We start from the raw sequence: 18,149 nt of genomic DNA, 5'->3' as shown, positions 1-18,149 counted from the left end.
GCAAGTTCATCGGGAAAGCTCGCTGAATGTGAGTTACAGAGCTGGGTAAATAGATAGATATTTTAAAACTTTAATTCATGAAAACTTTCCCTCAGTTATCTTTGGCAACTCTGTTGTACTTACAGTGTCTCCTTTGTCGTGCAGTAGAAGCTGGTGAGATTGTTGTAACAGAAATGCTTAGGTGATGATGACAGTCTGCTTCCTGGGACTGAAACGCTGAGACAGGAGGGAATGCAAAAGACAGTGGTGGTCAGACACAAAGAAAGAGGAATTATACAAAATGGATATGAAAGCATTTCTTGAACACTTGTAGATTTTAGCCTCTGTATAATGACTGAGGAGTTTTTCAAGGTTTCAGGAGTCAAGTTTGAGAGAAAACACACTCCAGGGCCCTGGATGAGCTCACTTTTTAGAGTCACCCAATTTGTTCTATAAGAAATGGAAAAGTCAGTTTCCAAAATTATGTCAAGCAATACTGGAGAATTTTGTAGGAAATAGATCTCATCTTCCTTGTTAGAGTCACTGAGAAATGATTGATATTAAAGAAATATATTCTTTGAAAGAAAGACTGTTCTACTCCCACCTACCCGTAGCTTTGCGCCCTTCTTTACTTCCCTCTCTCTGTTGAGCTAAACAAATCGAAAATTTAACATTGACGTGGCTCTCTGTGTGTGTATGTTTGTGTGTGTGTGTGTGTGTGAATGTGTGTGTGTGTAAAATCTTCAAAAAGCCCCACTTGCATTTTGCAGCCAGCTCCTCCAAGAGTAGCTGCTTCTGTGACTGACCCTGGTGTTGTATTCGTGCCAGTCTACAAAATTACCTCTTCTTTATTTGTACTATGCTTGAGATCTGGGGTTTTGTTTTGGTTCCAGGGCTTAGGGGGTACAGAATAAATAACAAAGTATGATACCATAGTAAATATTAGAACTAGGAGGGCTCCCTCACTCTAGTGTGCTTGCTGAATTTTACCCAGAACACATGCATGCGGAGCTGTCAATGAAGGGAGCTGGTGAATGGTTCCATCTGTGAATGTTCCAATCCTGAAGTCACAGATGGATGTCATTTGAAAACTGACAGTGTTGGATTTTATTATTCACATCAGGTTATTTTGAAGTAGTGACTGAAATGAAAAATAATACATGTAAGACCACATAGATTTGTTCGTCAGATCTCACTGCAAAAGTTACCATGACCTTAACAGCCTCAGCTTAGTCACTATTATAATCATTTAAGGAGTATTGCTGTGGCAACGAGAGGAGAACCTATTTAACGTGAGGGATTGTTTTTTATTCACTACCGTACAATAAGGAGTCGGTAGGAAAGCAACTGAAGGGTATCGTGAATTTGTGCTGCAGATTTGCGAATGAGTTACTGCTATGCGAAGTTTGAAGGAGGAAAATGTTCATCCCCCAAATCCAGAAATCACTCCAAGCAGGAATGTTGCTGCGCCCTGAAGGGAGAAGGCTGGGGAGACCCCTGTGAGCTGTGCCCCACTGAACCTGATGGTATGTCCGTCATCTGCGTTTCTCTTTGGGCCATTCAGCGTGCAGACTGACCATGAAAAAAGACTGTAGGCCTTACAGACAATGAGATAATTTAATGTAATTGCAAGTCTAATTAGAATATTCATTAAAAATTATTTTATGTCAAGATGTAGGTAGTTATTTTCTTTTTTAATTATGTTACAGATCAGAGACACCCAAGGAGTAGGCACAACATCTTTGGGGGTCTTGTTAACGTTCTCTGGTTTCTGGGTTGGTTTTATTCATCATTTATCAATATATGCAGCGTGTGGCAATTTGGCCGCCACAAAATGCTTGGGGAGAAGCCTGTGACTCACGGTCACTGGTCTTGTCTGTTAACGAGTGTGTGTCTCTGCCGCAGAGGCCTTCCGCCAGATCTGTCCCTATGGAAGCGGGATCATCGTGGGACCCGATGACTCAGCAGTGGGTGAGTGGCTGGACTCTCAGCATTTCTTGGTTTTTCTCAACCAGTCTTTTCTTTACCCTTTCTCTGATTGTTCTTATTTCTCTCCATCTATCTTGAAAAATTTAGCTCTACTTTTTTGGTCATTTCATTTAGATACCAATTGTATTATTGTATTGTCATATCGGATAGTCCGTTGATTAAATGCTGAAATGATCATAATGTACTGTTGTGTTTTAAAAAAATGTACCTTGTTATTTACTATTTTCTTCCTCCTTTGCTTAAGATATGGATGAATGCAAAGAACCCGATGTCTGTAAACACGGACAGTGCATCAATACGGATGGCTCCTATCGCTGCGAGTGTCCCTTTGGGTATATTCTAGAAGGGAATGAATGTGTGGGTGAGTAGTGAGTCATCTGCTTCCATTGAGATTGTACAAATTAGAGATTATGCTATATGGCATTCACACTAGGAAGTTTAAGTACCAAGAGGGGACTTAAATCAGTTTTGTCCATCCATGCATGTATATCATTCACTTAGAATACTAGCTGAGTTACCGCCAGGCGCTGTGCTAGGCTCTGGAGTACAGCAGTGAACCAAGGTCTTCCTCTCCTGGACTTTACAGTCTAATGGTGACAGCAGACACTGAGTACATTATAAGAGATATTAGAAAGGACAACATCATAATGGAAGTCTTTGTGAAATTAAAAAAAAAATTGTTAAAGGTCATAATCTTACTCTATTAGTATTTAAAGTATAAAATTTATCTGGATTTTGCTACGTTTAGTAACAGGAAAGGCTGCATACCCAGTATAAATTCCTCCTGTTTTAGCCCTCTTATTAAAATTTCAAAGAATGGCTGCTATGGCTGACCTTTGACCCTTAATCCACACTAACTCCAAGTTAAATCCAAGTATTACATTTAGTTATCTAACAATTCCAAAGCAGTTCAACGCAACTTAATTAATAATGGCATAAATGATGAGAGTTTCTGTCGATCAGAAAGTACTCTTTCCATAGAAGAAATCGGGGTGTAAGGATTTTATCCCCAGCTATGGCTATGGGAGTTTATGAAAGTTCTTTAGCCTTTCTAGGCCATAGGATGTAGTAGTATGCAGGTAAACTAATTTATTTCTAACTACTCTTGCAGCTGTAAAAAAATCAATGATATTTTGATCTTTATCAACATGAAGGAGAAATAATATTCTTGACAGTTGAATGTGACTTAATCATAGCATAAAAGCAAATTTGTCAATGCTTTCTTGTTGGAATCTTCATTGGTGCTCCTGTATTCATGCAACATGAACTTCTTCCCCTAGGGTCTCCCTACCACGCCCTCTTGCCTTCACTTTCTGATGTCAGAACCTCCACATAAGATGTAACCCTTGATGGTAGTCATTACTCTCCTGTCCCTTGGAGGGCTAAAATAACAATGCATTTCTCAAAACTGTTTCCCAAGGGAAGATACTCTCCCCAAGGGATATGTTAGAGTCAAGAGCAGTGAATATTCTAGGTGGATGGGCTAGAAGGCATGTATACTTTTTTAGGTCTCCTTAAGAAGAATTATTCTTTCTCCATAATTGTTTAGAGAAATTATGCCCTTAAACACATTTTTTTCTAGCCTTTTCTCTGACTAATGTAAACAATCTGGTTTCAACAGAATCAACAAAATCTACTTGAATCTTGATTTTATTTAGTATATTAATTTTGCTTAACCTATGGTCTTTTATTTTGTGTAAGTTTAGTCTTCTCTTTTATATCTGGCAAAAATCCATCATGTTTAAGGCTTCTTGGAGAGTGATGTAATGTTAAGGCCAGACTGGAGATGTATTTCTAACTTTAAACAAGCAGAAACTTTGGACTGGTGATAGGGGCCTGGTTTTAACCCTTAGAGCATGTACTCTCAGTAGCAGATTTTCTTCCTAATGAGGGAGGCTGGAGAAACTCACAGAGAAGAGCACAGCAGGGGCTAGAGATCCAGGTACTGTCACTGCCACTGAGCTAGTCAGATTTCACTGCCATCAGCCTGGGGTAATAAGACATGCACACTCCTTTCTTGCAAGAACAGAATGAGAATTAAACAAGGCATTATAGATCAAAGTACTCTGACAGGATGAAAGATACTATCTGAGTCCAAGCCCATTTTAGATCAATTCATCATGTTTTGGATCCCCTCCTGGTTGCTTGCAGATACTGATGAATGTTCTGTGGGCAATCCTTGTGGAAATGGAACTTGCAAGAATGTGATTGGAGGTTTTGAATGCACCTGTGAGGAGGGATTTGAGCCTGGTCCGATGATGACCTGTGAAGGTAAGCCTCTTGAACACAGAGTAGTTGGTTCCATGTTCTGGTCATGGGAACAGTCACTTGATTACAAGTCTTAATAGTAAACACTCCTCAGGGTGTAGAGAATAAAGAACACCTGGCCTGGTGGGCCATCCCATCATTTCTTCTCTGTGTGGCCTCTTCTCTGCAGGGAGGCTCATGGCACCGGTTACACTGTATATCACACAGAGTTCTTGTTGGTGCCTCCCCACTACTTAGACTTGGATACAACTCCTATCTTGTTTACTACTTTCTTTCTTATTCTTTATTTCCCCCCCTTTTTTCTTTGTCTCCTACGCTCCCTTCCTTTCTCTTTTCTCTTTTTGTCCTCTTTTCTATTCATAGAAACATCCACACACTGAGATAACCACCAGCCAACATCCTGTAGACATATGGAGGCAAGCACAACAAAAACTGTTACCTATGCTATATAAGCATCTGAAAACTGTCCATCTGTAAGCCTGGTAGGATGTATGGAAAGAAGGAAAGGGGAGGGAGTGTCTAGAACAATGGCTTTTAAAGGCAGTCTCTGGACCAGCTGCGTCAGCATCACCTGGGAACCTGTTACAAATGCAAATTTTCAGGCCTCATCCCAGACCTCCTAAATCAGACTCTCTGTAAGAGTGAGCCCAGCAGCAGCCCAGGTGATCTGATACACTCTCAAGTTGATACTCACTGGCCTAAGAAAAGAATGAAGGGGAAGCAAAGGTAGAGGCTAGAGTTGGTATTGAAGTGAGCTCTTCATCGGAGTTGTGATCCATCAATACCCATTGTCAGAGTTGTTGGTGAATCTTTAAAGGTTGTGACTAAGTCATGATCTGGGTTCTCCCTCATGTTCTCAGTCAGTACCATTAGCTGTGGAAGCAGCATGACAGTCGAGATGGCCTGTTTTAGCCCTGCTTTTCCAAAACACATTCTGATGGTGTCAAACTCTGCAATCCATAGAAATCATTTTAATCACTTTTGTCCATTGATGTGTAAAGTCATTCCCATCTATTTAAAGTTTGAACTTGGGCATCTGTATAAACTAAGTATTTAAGTGTAAAATGGTCAGAACACAATTTGCCTGGGCAGAAGAATCAGTGTTAGTTCACGGGAGCCTCTTTGTAGGGGAAGGGGAGGTTATTAACGATATTGGAGGGGTCAGCTTCTGTTCTGACCACAACTGTTTGGGCTGAATGGGGTAAAACTGATTCCCACTCGATGTAACTGTAGGGAATGGCAAGTGGTTGACCTGAGCCTTCAAAGCCAGAATTTCAGAAAACTCCCGTCTATGTAGGGTGACCTATAATTTCTTGTCTGATTAAATAACCATTAATCATTATACCAGGACAACAAGCATAAACCGGGACTGTGCTGTGAGAGCCAGGATGTATGGTCACCCTACTTATACCAAATATAAAATAACCAACCCATTTTATAATTCCCTAGAAATCAGAGACTGCTTGGTCCATCCATGATTATGACAATGAAGCATTTCAACTTTTGGTAAAAGTAGGTTTATTTTTTGTTGTTGGTGTCCATGTTCCATTACTTTCTTACTACCTTTTGCTGCAGATATAAACGAATGTGCCCAGAATCCTCTGCTCTGTGCCTTCCGATGTGTAAACACTTACGGGTCATACGAATGCAAATGTCCCGCTGGATATGTTCTGAGAGAAGACAGGAGGATGTGCAAAGGTGAGACATCATGTTCAAGGTCATCTAAGCCAGGAGGCTCTCTATCTGTGATGGGAGATGTCCTTCCAAAGCCTCCATTAGTAGGGGGAGCTGAGAATTGAGGAACATATATCGTCCATGGACAATATGGGGATTGTCACTGCCACATTTTCCCTTAAATTGTAGCTTAAAGCATCACCAAGCTGAGTCAACAGCTGCACTGCAGATCTTCTATGTTAGTTTTCACTGTGCATTGCATGCCTGGTACATAACAGTCATTCTAGAAAATTAAAGATATAAGGAAAAAAAGACATTTCCTCACATTCAATTGAGACAGATATAAATTACTTAATACAGTGAGATAAATGCTATGATGGCTGTATATACAAAATGCTCTGAGACCACAAAGAGAGGAAATGCCCTTTGCTAAAAAATATTCTATTTCAAGAATGGGGTAACACAGAATCTACTTTAGTTAAACCATTTCCATTAAAAATGCCTACTGAACACCTGCAATTTCCAAAGCACTGGGTTAGGTTCTATTATACAAAGTTGGGTAATCATGGAGTTTGCCCTTGAAGAGCTTGAATTTGCTCCTCCCAGGATTTTGAATGAGTAGATACTTGTTTTCTCAAAATGGCTTGAAAACCATTTTGCTTGAGGGTAGGGAATTTCCTAAGTAAGAGGTTCTCATCACATGCAGGATAAATTCCAAATTTCTCAGCTCAGAGCATGTAAAAGGCAAAGATAAAGAAAGAAGGAAATGCACTAGGACAGAAAGTAAACACTGAGGAAGGCCCAAGCAACACCAAGAAAAAGGAAACAAAGAGGGGAAGAGTCAGCAGAGAATAAGATATTTGTAGATGCTTACTTAGTTTTTATTACAGTATAAAAACCAAGGCTTTTATTATATAATGATTATTCTACTATTATGACATTTATTAACATTATCATATTAAAATAATATAACATATTATTTTAAGTACTGTACAATGGAAGCTTTGGTTCATTATTCTATTCTGATCCATCATGACTATAATTCTAAGTATTATATTATCATATATTATGATTATAATGCTGTTGTATAATTATATAAGGACTTTTTAGTTCAGTTGGTCAAAAAGAATTATAAAATCATGCTTCAACAAAGGAGTATAAAAAGGGAATAGAGGGAAAGACGTGATTAGAATCATGCTTCTTGAAGAGGTTATCAGCTAGTTAGGGAGCAATTTCTTCAAGTTCAAAGGTGGTTAGGAGACTCTTTTCCATTCATAAGGCATCAATGCCCAACAAAGCAAAAGGAAATAAGGCCAACACTGAAATAACATAGATGAAAATTGGTTACTTACTACCATTTTATGTTTAAAAGGCAAGGAATTAATGCATCTTCTTTTACAAATTTATGATTGAACATCTTTTACAGACGAGGATGAGTGTGAAGAGGGAAAACATGACTGTACTGAAAAACAAATGGAATGCAAGAACCTCATCGGCACGTACATGTGCATCTGTGGACCTGGCTATCAGCGGAGACCTGATGGAGAAGGCTGCGTAGGTAAGAGGATCTGTTGGAAGGAGATTTGAGTGAGTTCAGAGTGACAGCAGACAGCAGGAACCTGGGCTCTGAGTCCTTGTGGCGGTGTGTTCTTGGCCAGAGCTGTTTTGCCTCTCTTACCTCATGCCTTGACTTTCCGTGGTGGTCTCCTTGCCGCTTGATCATTTATGAATTCCAAGAGCACTGTCATTCTTTTCCTCTGAGCTGGGCTTTCCTTACTTTTTTGATCAATTTTCTGCCAAGATTGGAACAGTAATCTATTCTCTTCCTTTACTTTTTGTACTCCATTGTCAATTTGGAGGTCATTTCTCTCCAACACACTGGAATTGACTATTGACTCAACTTTGCTACTAGTGTCCTAACATTGAGTACAAATGCCAGGTCCCTCTGAACCAAGAGTATCTCTAAACCAGTGGGATCTACCTTCAGAAAATCTCGTCTTGTCTAGAGTGGGGTCCAGGCACTGGTAATTTTTAAAACTTCTCAGCCGACTTTAATATGGATCCAGCATTGAGAACCACAGCTTTAGACGAGAGATTGGCAAACTACTCTAGCCCACTGGCCAATTCTAGCCTGCCAGCCCATCACCTGTTTTTATAAATAAAGTTTTAGTGCAATATGAGTGTAACTGTTCATTTACCTATTGCCTGTGGTTGCTTTCATGCCACAATGGCAGAGCCAAGTAGTTGCAACAGATAGCATATGACCCACAAAGCCTAAAATATTTATTATCTAACTGACCATTACAGAAAAGGTTTTCTGACCTCTGCTTAGATAATAATTATCAGAGAAAATTATTGGAAAATTTCCACATGCATCCTCTTCCTTTTTAAAAATAAATGACATCAGAAGGGTATATATTTTATGTTGTCAGCCAAGAAGATTAAAAATCCCATTGCCCCTTCACTCTGTAAGATACACATTGAAACAGTATTTAGCAGTAATTGAAACACAGAAAAAGAAAGTGTGTTGGATGAGTGACCACACACTGGATCCTCCGGGGTCAGGGATTCTCAACCCCACCTGCACATCGGGATCACTTGGGGAGCTCAGGTACAACCTCATGTATTCGGATTTAAATTGGCCTAGGGGTGGCTTGGACATTGGGATTTTTAACCACCTGCTTTAACATTGCTCTGGATGTCACCTTCCAACTCTCTGCCTCTCCTAGTAAGATCTCAAATCAGGGACTCTGAACTCTTCTCAAATGATGGGAAGCACGTCAGCAAATTGTTTATGATCTTTCTAAATAAGCACCAGACAATTCTAAGAATCTCCAGATATTTTAATGTTTTTAAAACCTGGGAGACTGAATTGTGGTTTAATATTTCTTGATAATATTATTGAAATATTATAATAAACATAATCTATTTGAATCCAAAGATTAGTTTAGACAGACTCCCCTAGCTCAACACTGACCATTAAATTCTGGTGAGGTATTATAGTATTTCTTTAACATGTTGGTCTTCAAATTTTTCTTCCTTCACTTGAAAGAATCTTTTGGGAGTCCTCTTTCTGTGCTAATACAGAAAGATTTAAATTTCATTAAGTGAAAATGTAAGTGTACATAAAATGCTACCATCTATGTTTAAACATGTAAAAATGCTATCAATGTTTTTAAAAGAGCAGAAGTACATGTACATATGTATTTGCTTTTATATGCATGATCCATCCCTGGAAGGGGACATTAGACATTAGCAAAAGCATGGGTTGGCTCCTAGGAGGAGAGTTTGGTGGCTGGGATATAGGGAAGGAAGGGGGATTTTTGCTGAATGCCCTCTTATACCTTTTGAATTTTGAACCATAGGAAGAGATTAACTATTCTCAAACTGAATTAGAAAGGAAGGGAGGGAAAAAGGAATGCAGGGAGGAAGGGAGGGAATCCATCCTTCTATAACAGTCAGATGACTCTTTTTGTATCTGGTCCTTCAAACAGACGAGAATGAATGCCAGACCAAGCCAGGGGTCTGTGAGAACGGACGCTGCCTGAACACCCGGGGGAGCTACACCTGCGAGTGTAACGATGGGTTCACGGCCAGCCCCGCCCAGGACGAGTGCCTCGGTGAGTGCGGTCACACTGGGACACTTGAAACCCACGTCTCTTATTCGAAATAAAAGAAAATGTCAAAATTTGAGGGAGGATGAAAAATGTTCATATTTTGAAGATGACTTAGTGACTGTGATCGTCCACTGGGCTTAGCACCACCCTGCAGCTAAATTCTTCCTTTGCTAATTGTATCACTGAATCACTTGTGTGGAATTTCTTTCTTGGCTGCCCTTTTAAGCCCTTGGTGATCAGGATCCATTTCCATATGTTTCCCTGCCCCTCTCTCTATAGCATGACAATCCTCCGGACTCCTGGGAGCAGATAGGGTATAAGCTTGCCTACGCCAATGCCTTCCTGCCTACTTACTGAATTTCTTATTTGTTTCCCTCAGACGTCATCCTTTCTCTTTCACTGCTGTCTCCAGCTTTTCCTTCTCGCTCCTTCTCAGCCAGGGTAAAGTGTTACATCCTTTTTGGTTTTTATATCTGACCAAATTCTTGATGTCCTGTTATGCTCATAACATTTCCTAAAATCTTCTTTCCAATACAATGTCCCTTACAGACAACCGGGAAGGGTACTGTTTCACGGAGGTGCTGCAAAACATGTGTCAGATCGGCTCCAGCAACAGGAACCCTGTCACCAAGTCTGAATGCTGCTGTGACGGAGGGAGGGGCTGGGGGCCCCACTGTGAGATCTGCCCCTTCCAGGGCACGGTGGCTTTCAAAAAACTCTGCCCCCATGGCCGAGGATTCATGACCAACGGAGCAGGTACTTCATTCATGGTCCAGAAATACTTGCAGGGAGTCTGTTGGTTTGTTTCTCTAGGAAAAACAGATGAGCATATGGAATCTACAGTATGTTCTTAGGTTGAGTTGCACAGTTGATGTCAACAAAAATTCTTCCTATGATGTTTTAGCCATTCAAGGCCACGTGGCGGCCAGAGTGTCCTTGGTCCGCTTGATTAAGTTGTGTGTGCTTGGGTCCCTGCCTCTGCATTACAGGGAATCCTCGACTTTTCAAACAGAAGTTTGCTGTAAGTCAGTTGTTGGCTACTCAGAATATAATTGTTTAGATCAACCTTGAAATAAATGATCATTAAATTCCCAAACCAGTCCACCAAGATGTATTTTGACTCATAAAATTGGCTAAAATATATCACATAAAAGGAGTATAAATAATGCTGATATCCAGGCAGTTAAACACAAGTACATTGGAAAAGAGCACAAGCTGCTTGAACCAGAGAAGGATGAGGAGGCTGTCGAGGTATCTGGAGCAACTCTGAAGACTTCTAGGCCTATCATTGCCATGACTCCTATGTTTACCAACAGTAACTACAATTGGTTTTTAGTTCATAAAAGGACTGAGAAAAGGAGAGAGGGTTTGGGGGTGTTTATTTGTTCTGAGCTCCTTGGGAGGGAATTGGAAGTGAGAGGGAAGAAGGAGGTTAAGAAGGATTTGGTTCATATCAGGAAAATGTAACTTAAGGCAGAATAATGGCACTGGGTGTGGTAAAAGACAGAACTGGACAGAAAACATGGAGTGACCAAAAGCAATTTATGATTCTTTGGAGCATGTAAAACTAAGATGGTGGAAAAGACTCATTTCTTGAGACCAGTGAGGGTGTGCTAAATTGTACTTCAGAGTAAACTTGTAAAGGTCAGGCCCCCCAGCTGTTGGTATAAAATGGTTATTTGGCAATCAAGGGCTGATAACCTGTGTGGAAAGTACTTGTGTTGGCACCTCACCCAGCAGCAAGGAGATGGGTGGGTCAAGCGGCTTTAATGCTCAACAATGCATGCTGACCAAGTCTTTCTCCCAGTGGTGGAGCCATGGGTGAGGGTCTCTCTTCCTTTGCAGCCTGCAAAAACCCAGCCCTGTCTTCACCCCAGAGCCCTGGTTTGTTTCCCTCCTCGCTAGAGAAGGAAAGTTGATCCCATTTCCCCAATATTATGTAATTTGATATTTTTCAGGATGAACTTCAAACACAACAAAAAGAATGTAAAAAAAAAATCTTCCCTTCTTATTTTGAACATGGAATATTAGGGGGGAAATGGGGTTTCCTTGTCAAAGAATCCACTGCTGTGATGCATTTATGAGATGTCAGCGGGAGGCAAGCTTGATGGCATGAGATGGAGCAAGAAGCCAAACATGTTTGGATGGGGTGGTGGTTCTAGGAACCCAAAAGAGAAAAGCGATATAAATTTAAAGGATCAATTTTTTAAAAGTTTTCCTCTAGCCTGATAATTGGTTTGCCTTTCAGTGTAGCTACCAGTACATATGAAATTTATGCTGTCATCCCATGGGTTTAATTTCTTAGGTCCATAATATAGTAGCTCAATTTATAAGTATTTATACTGAAGGGACCCCTACATATTAATGTTATCAATTTTATAATATCTTTCTTATTTTAATTTATGTTTATTAAATTATAGATATTGATGAATGCAAGGTTATTCATGATGTTTGCCGAAATGGGGAATGTGTCAACGACAGAGGATCGTACCATTGCATTTGTAAAACTGGCTATACTCCAGATATAACTGGGACTTCCTGTGTAGGTAAGTGCTCTATTTCTGGTGGTTTATTCTCAAGTGGAAATTTTAGATTATGGCAAAAAAATAAAACAAAATCCCCAAGCTAAAAATCTAAAATGGCTTTATAATTTCATGGGAAAATGTAGGACAATGATCAAAGACTACACAGCATTTCCTTTTGCCTTCCTCAAAACTGAAATTCTTCATTAGGTCCTGTGGATATTTAGCATACAGATAACTTTAATGATGGGCAGTCATACTGTATTTTTTTGATCATAGATCTGAACGAATGCAACCAGGCTCCCAAACCCTGCAATTTTATCTGCAAAAACACCGAAGGGAGTTACCAGTGTTCGTGCCCAAAAGGCTACATTCTGCAGGAGGATGGAAGGAGCTGCAAAGGTGATGTAGAATTTGCTCTTGCCCACTCACCTGGCACCTGACATGTGGCTGCATTCCTGTGCCTGTGAGGAATCCACAGGCAAGCTGAAAGACCTGCCAGAGGTGCTTCTCTGGGGCTGGTGCCTCTGGAGGTGCTAGAGGGAGGAAGGCTAAGATGGGGAGATCATACAGGACCCGTGGTAGCAGCTATCTACGCTACATGCCCCATGGATGTCTGTAGGGCCATCCATGAGGGTCTCAGGGATAGCAGGCCCAGTTCTCCTAGGCCCCAGTGAGGCAGATTCTTAATTGGTTACCTCCTCTCTGCTTGTTTTTTTTATAATTTATGCTGTCCATTCAACAAGTGTATAGTCCAAATTTCCAGCAAAGTCCTGCCTCAGAATATTCAGTGCCACGATCCCAGAGGACATTGTGCCTAATTAAATACTGTGTCAGATTTTTGTTCTGCAAAATAAGGCCATTCCTGCCCTCTAGGAGTTTCCCTGAGACATAAATATCATACAGAACTAAGAAACAGCAACACTTCAGGTAGAAATCCCTCTTCAACCAGAAGTTACCCTTTGCAAAATTCTCTTGGAGTAAATTTACCTCTGTAAACATCTTCCTCTGCAGTAGGAACATCATATTGAGCAAATAGTAGAAGTGAGTCATAATTTATGATAATTTGGAAAATGAAGGATTTGGAAAAGAAAGGTCGACCAAATGGCAGATGGTGTCCTGCTGTGAAACTTTGAGGGAGAAAACAGAAAGTAAGGAAGGTCAAGAGTGGGGTGGAATGGAAGAGAGCAGGGGGGAGTTGGGCTTCGACCTCTTTCCTGTGTCTGTGGAAAGGGGGTGAGTGAGGAGGCCCCTACCAGAGGATGACACGATGGGAAACTGCCCGAGGCCGTCCTGTGCCCGCACAAATCCTATGTAATCATGTAGTTGGGGGAGAGGAAGCTAAGAGACCTACTCACAAAGTCTGACCATCTTAAATAAAGAGTTGCTCATAGCTTTCTTCTTCTCAAACATGGCACTTATTCTATATCCATGGATTAAAGTAAGTTCTAGGCAGTATGAGGCTTTAACTCAAAGCCTTATGTTTATTCATATAAATAAAGAACCAAATCCAAGGGGAAAATATCTCTCATGGTGTATATTATCTGTAACAAAACAAATTCACAGCATTTTTCCAACCTATGGAGGTGGAAAATTCTCCAAAGTTTCTAGCAACTAAAAGATAAAAAAATGGAAATTAATTGTATCAATAAAGTTCTCTTTATGCTTGTAGGAATACAAAAACAACTATATAATTTCTACCCACCCACTCACAACTTGAGTGCCTTGCTCCTATTTTTTGCTCATCAAGTTTAAATTCTTCCACCTACTTGGCATATATGACTAAATATCAAAATGAGTGGTGCAGGTATGTGTACTACTGAAACTGAGAAGAAAGAGTCTAGAAGGGTGGCCCTGGGAGGAATGGGCCCAGCGTGTGCCCCGTGAGAGACGGGTGGGATGCAGACTAGAGGAGAGAAGAGGAAGGAAAGGCATGCTCGGAGGTGAGCACAGAGAGTGTTGCTGTTCTCAATGTACTGTACTTATGAAATAGTGTTATAAAAAAGTCACTGAGTCTCCCTCACCTGTTTGCAGGTGAGCTTCAGCAAACATGCAGCGATGCTCTAGCAAAGCTCCTCGGGTCATAGCCGGGAAGCTGGTCTATGGGCGCTGAGAAAGCAGAACAGTCAGCGCCAGGACAGTGGAAAGAGCACAGGATGGGCTCCATTTTAAGAGAAGTCAGCACTGGCACAACTGTGAGGAGGTTCCCTGGGATTAGGTCCACTCCAGAGGTTCCCCTATGCAGGAACTGGCCCTGTGGAGCAGTAGCAGTCACTAGCAAAGCCAGCAAGTGGCCTGCAGCTCCAACACTGTTCCGCGTGTGGTGGGTGCCTGGCGGCTGAATTTGTGATAAAATAAGGCCATTACAAAAAAAAAAAAAAAGAAAGGTTCCTGAATACACAATGATTTTTAAATTATTAAAATTCATCTAAAATCTGAACTACATTTTGTATCTCTTGATATTTTTTTAAATAGCACTAGAGTTGAGAATGAAACTAGAAGTTGAGGCAGTACGGAAGGAGGTGTGCTGAAAGCAGAGGATTTTATTGAGACACAGGAAATAATGTTGGATAAATACTGTAGGTAGTGTTACTAAAGTGCCTTTCGATTATCAGAATGAGTTTTTTCTTTCCTTTGTTTTCTTCCTGATTGCTCAATTTTGTTTTATCCAAAGGAGAATCCCTAACTAAAAAAGTTAGAATGTTTTTTGACTACCTCATTTGAGCAGACTAAAAACAGTAAACAGAAAAGAACTGAGCAAACAAATTAATTTCCAGCCTCAATATTTCTTTTTATATTTCAACTTAAATAGATCTTTTTGATGCTCTAGAAAATTTTTAGAATCAGTAATCTTTTACTTCATTTTATAATTTGTTTAAAATCTCATAATTTATTTGAAATTTCTTTGTTGAGGAATTTCTGCTTTCTCTAAAGGGAATTGGGTTTTCCTTGGATATCCCAAGGAGCTATATATATTTTTGTCTAAATTGAGACCTTGTTTTATCTTTCAAACCCTTATCCCCTGGGTTCCTCCTAGCCATTTGCTGTGGCTCTGTTCTGGCCAGGGTCATTTGAACTTAGAAATCAAAACCTAGAGCTTCCTCCTAGGGGCAGTGTCTTTGCACCTGTGTTGTGAGCACAGCTCAAATGCCCATCTTGCATTCTCTTGTAGATCTTGATGAGTGTGCAACTAAACAGCACAACTGCCAGTTCCTCTGTGTTAACACCATTGGTGGCTTCACGTGTAAATGTCCTCCCGGGTTTACCCAACACCATACTGCCTGCATTGGTAAGTGGAAGAGGAAAAAACCCTATACCGGACATAGCTATTCCTTTAAGGGATTATTTTCTATTTTCTCTACTTTGGGATAAGAAAATAAAAGCTCAAAAAATGTGTGACTGCATGTATATGAGCTTACACACATGCATACATGCAGGTGAAAAGTTATTGCCTTATTTGGCCTTTTCTGAGTCTTCCTTCTCACTTTCTTTTAAACAATACAAAGAGAGTGTGGGGCATTTTAACCCCTCTTTCCTCCCACTGCTTCTCATAGATAACAACGAATGCACCTCTGACATCAACCTGTGCGGGGCTAAGGGCATTTGCCAGAACACTCCTGGAAGCTTCACCTGTGAATGCCAGCGGGGATTCTCACTGGATCAGACCGGCGCCAGCTGTGAAGGTGGGTCGAGACCTTAGCTGTGATCCAGCTGGTGGATCCTTGTGGGGGTGACCCATGTGGCCATTGGTACCTTCATCCTCATCCTCTATGAGATATCAGAACTGAGCACAGGGGTGACACCCAACTGAAATAGTTTGTGAAGGTCCCATATCTTAGAGATGCATCTTTTATCTCATGCTCATGTCTATAACACATGCCTTTCCTAAGTATATCAAGGCTTTTTGGCTCAATTATTAATTTAATCTAATAGGGAATAACTCAGGCAAGAAAAATAGCTTAGCCACATTCCTGAATTCAATTCGTTAATTTTCTGGTCATTGGGCCTGGAACCACAGACGGATTTCCCCACTGTGGACTAAACATATGAGGATTAATTCTTCTGATAATATATGATTAATTGTTTAAATGCTATTTTTTTAGAATTTTATTGTGGCATTGACACCTTTTGGTTTTCAATTCTGGCACCAAAAAAGCAAACACAAATAATTTACTGAGCTATCCTATTAGAGTACTTCTTGCTTTGCACTAATTTCCTTATCATTTTTATTGTAGACTTTATCAGGGATCTCCAAATGCTTTTCTCCTTGGACTTAGCAACAGCTCCACCATAGATATTCTCGAGGGTTTTGGTGGTAGAATAATTTTTCAGGGGCCAGATTTCTTATTAGAATCACCGTTCACCTAAGCATGCAGATAAATGTGGCTTCCAAGAGCACCTCAGTGCCAGGTGGCTTAAAGGTGACTCTGCTCCTCTTTCAGACGTGGACGAGTGTGAGGGTAACCACCGCTGCCAGCATGGCTGCCAGAACATCATCGGGGGCTACAGGTGCAGCTGCCCCCAGGGCTACCTCCAGCACTACCAGTGGAACCAGTGTGTCGGCAAGTAGCTCTCCCTCGCTCCCAAGATGCAGGGCTCTCGGCTCCTACGCGGCAAAGTGCTGCTTTCTTTCCAAACACCTTCAATTTGTTATTGAAGCAACAAATGCTCTTTTAGAGTTGCCCTAACCTGGTTGAAACCAGATAGAAGTATCAGTATTTTCAAAATAGCAAACTAAGAAAGAAAAACGTGAAAAAGGATACTTTAAAAACATCTAAAATAAAACACCCCCGGGGTTCCTTGACTCCCAATACCCGTGCCCTTCTGCGGCATTGCTAGTTGTCAGCCCAGCCCACACTTGGGTTCTGTTCGTATCAGAGGTCAACAAAATTCTGCTTCTGACTGAGAAATATCAGCCAGCCAGAGGCTATTTTGAGCAACTTTTGGCCTGAAGATGCAGAAGTGGTTCTGTTCATCTCTACACATCTTTGGGGCAGAGTGCAAGCGGCAGACACAGCAAGTTTTTTTCAGATTGCTAAATCCTTTTGATAATTAAGGGAGATCGACAAACTCTCTCATTAAATTGAAATGATGTCATCTTTTATTCCACAGTGTCATGGGAAAATAACGCTTAATGCACCTCAGAGAATCAAAACATTGCAAGTTTGGAGGGACACCAGAAGCCATTTAGCTCAAGCCCTTTGTTTTACGATGAGGAATAAGAAGTCCAGGGAGGGAAGTAATATGTCCTCGCCTGGCTTTTTTGTCACGTGCCTGGAACTAGAACCCTTAACTTCCTGATTTAGGGCTGCCTTTCAGGTGTCACATTCCCTTGGATTTTCTCTCTCATTGAGCAGGTGTCTACAGAGCACCACTGCAAGTTTCGTGCTTGGGTGACCTGTATTACTTGCCACATTCTTGGGGACAGAGCCTTCCTTAGCAAAAACTCAAAGGATTACTGCTTCCTGGGTGGAAGCCCCACATTGCAATGTTTCGCTTTAGTACAAATGAAGACATATTTGGTGGTTTTCACTTATCAAAATTGTCTCTCTCATCTAGTTTGATTCTGTGTAAGACACAGTTTTGCAGAGGTATGTAGGGTTAACTAAAGCGATCGCAGTGCTATACGATTTTAGACTGCACAGCTCCCCGACTAGCTATGTGGTTTTCATAAAAATGTCTCCGTTCATTACCAGTTCAGGGAGATCTTTGATTTTAATCATCAGTTTCTGACGTTGTTCACAGAACTTCCAGAGAGAGCCTTGTTGATTTAATACCCAGCATATGAGCCTATGTGTTCTCATTATATAGGGCACTTTAATGAAATTGGAGCTATGAGAGAAAATATAAAAGAGGAGAGGTATGTCACTGCTGCACCTTGTCCTCCTCTCCTGACGTTCCGTTTGGGGATAGTAGAAGTGGCCAGACCATGCCCTAATGTCCTAGAGATTCTACTTTGGTCCTGTGAAGATCATCTCCTGTCTGGACATTCTAGAAGAATAAATTGATTAAGAAGTCAGAAGACCTTTGGTATTCTTAATGCCCCAAAATGCCAAATTTCCCTCATGAATCTTAAGAATTAGAGTTACCCAGAGTGAGC

The 18,149-nt window shown here is 40.8% G+C and overlaps 1 protein-coding gene across 1 annotated transcript in view; it reads left to right on the top strand.

Annotated features, from left to right (window-relative positions):
* The window catches only part of FBN1 (fibrillin 1), a 226,294-nt gene that overhangs the window by 199,161 nt on the left and 8,984 nt on the right, over window positions 1-18,149 (top strand). Inside the window, exons 50-62 of the mRNA XM_045528600.1 lie at window positions 1,356-1,505; window positions 1,885-1,950; window positions 2,213-2,329; window positions 4,120-4,239; window positions 5,812-5,934; window positions 7,337-7,468; window positions 9,405-9,530; window positions 10,077-10,283; window positions 11,948-12,073; window positions 12,329-12,451; window positions 15,222-15,338; window positions 15,604-15,732; window positions 16,492-16,611. Of these exons, the coding sequence (XP_045384556.1) occupies window positions 1,356-1,505; window positions 1,885-1,950; window positions 2,213-2,329; window positions 4,120-4,239; window positions 5,812-5,934; window positions 7,337-7,468; window positions 9,405-9,530; window positions 10,077-10,283; window positions 11,948-12,073; window positions 12,329-12,451; window positions 15,222-15,338; window positions 15,604-15,732; window positions 16,492-16,611 (1,656 nt within the window). The remainder of the gene's footprint in view (window positions 1-1,355; window positions 1,506-1,884; window positions 1,951-2,212; window positions 2,330-4,119; window positions 4,240-5,811; window positions 5,935-7,336; window positions 7,469-9,404; window positions 9,531-10,076; window positions 10,284-11,947; window positions 12,074-12,328; window positions 12,452-15,221; window positions 15,339-15,603; window positions 15,733-16,491; window positions 16,612-18,149) is intronic.

The sequence above is a fragment of the Lemur catta genome, chromosome 1 (assembly GCF_020740605.2).
Source record: "Lemur catta isolate mLemCat1 chromosome 1, mLemCat1.pri, whole genome shotgun sequence".
NCBI lineage: Eukaryota > Metazoa > Chordata > Mammalia > Primates > Lemuridae > Lemur > Lemur catta.
The sequence above is the reverse complement of the archived record's forward strand: the minus strand, read 5'-3'. Positions and strand labels throughout refer to the sequence as shown.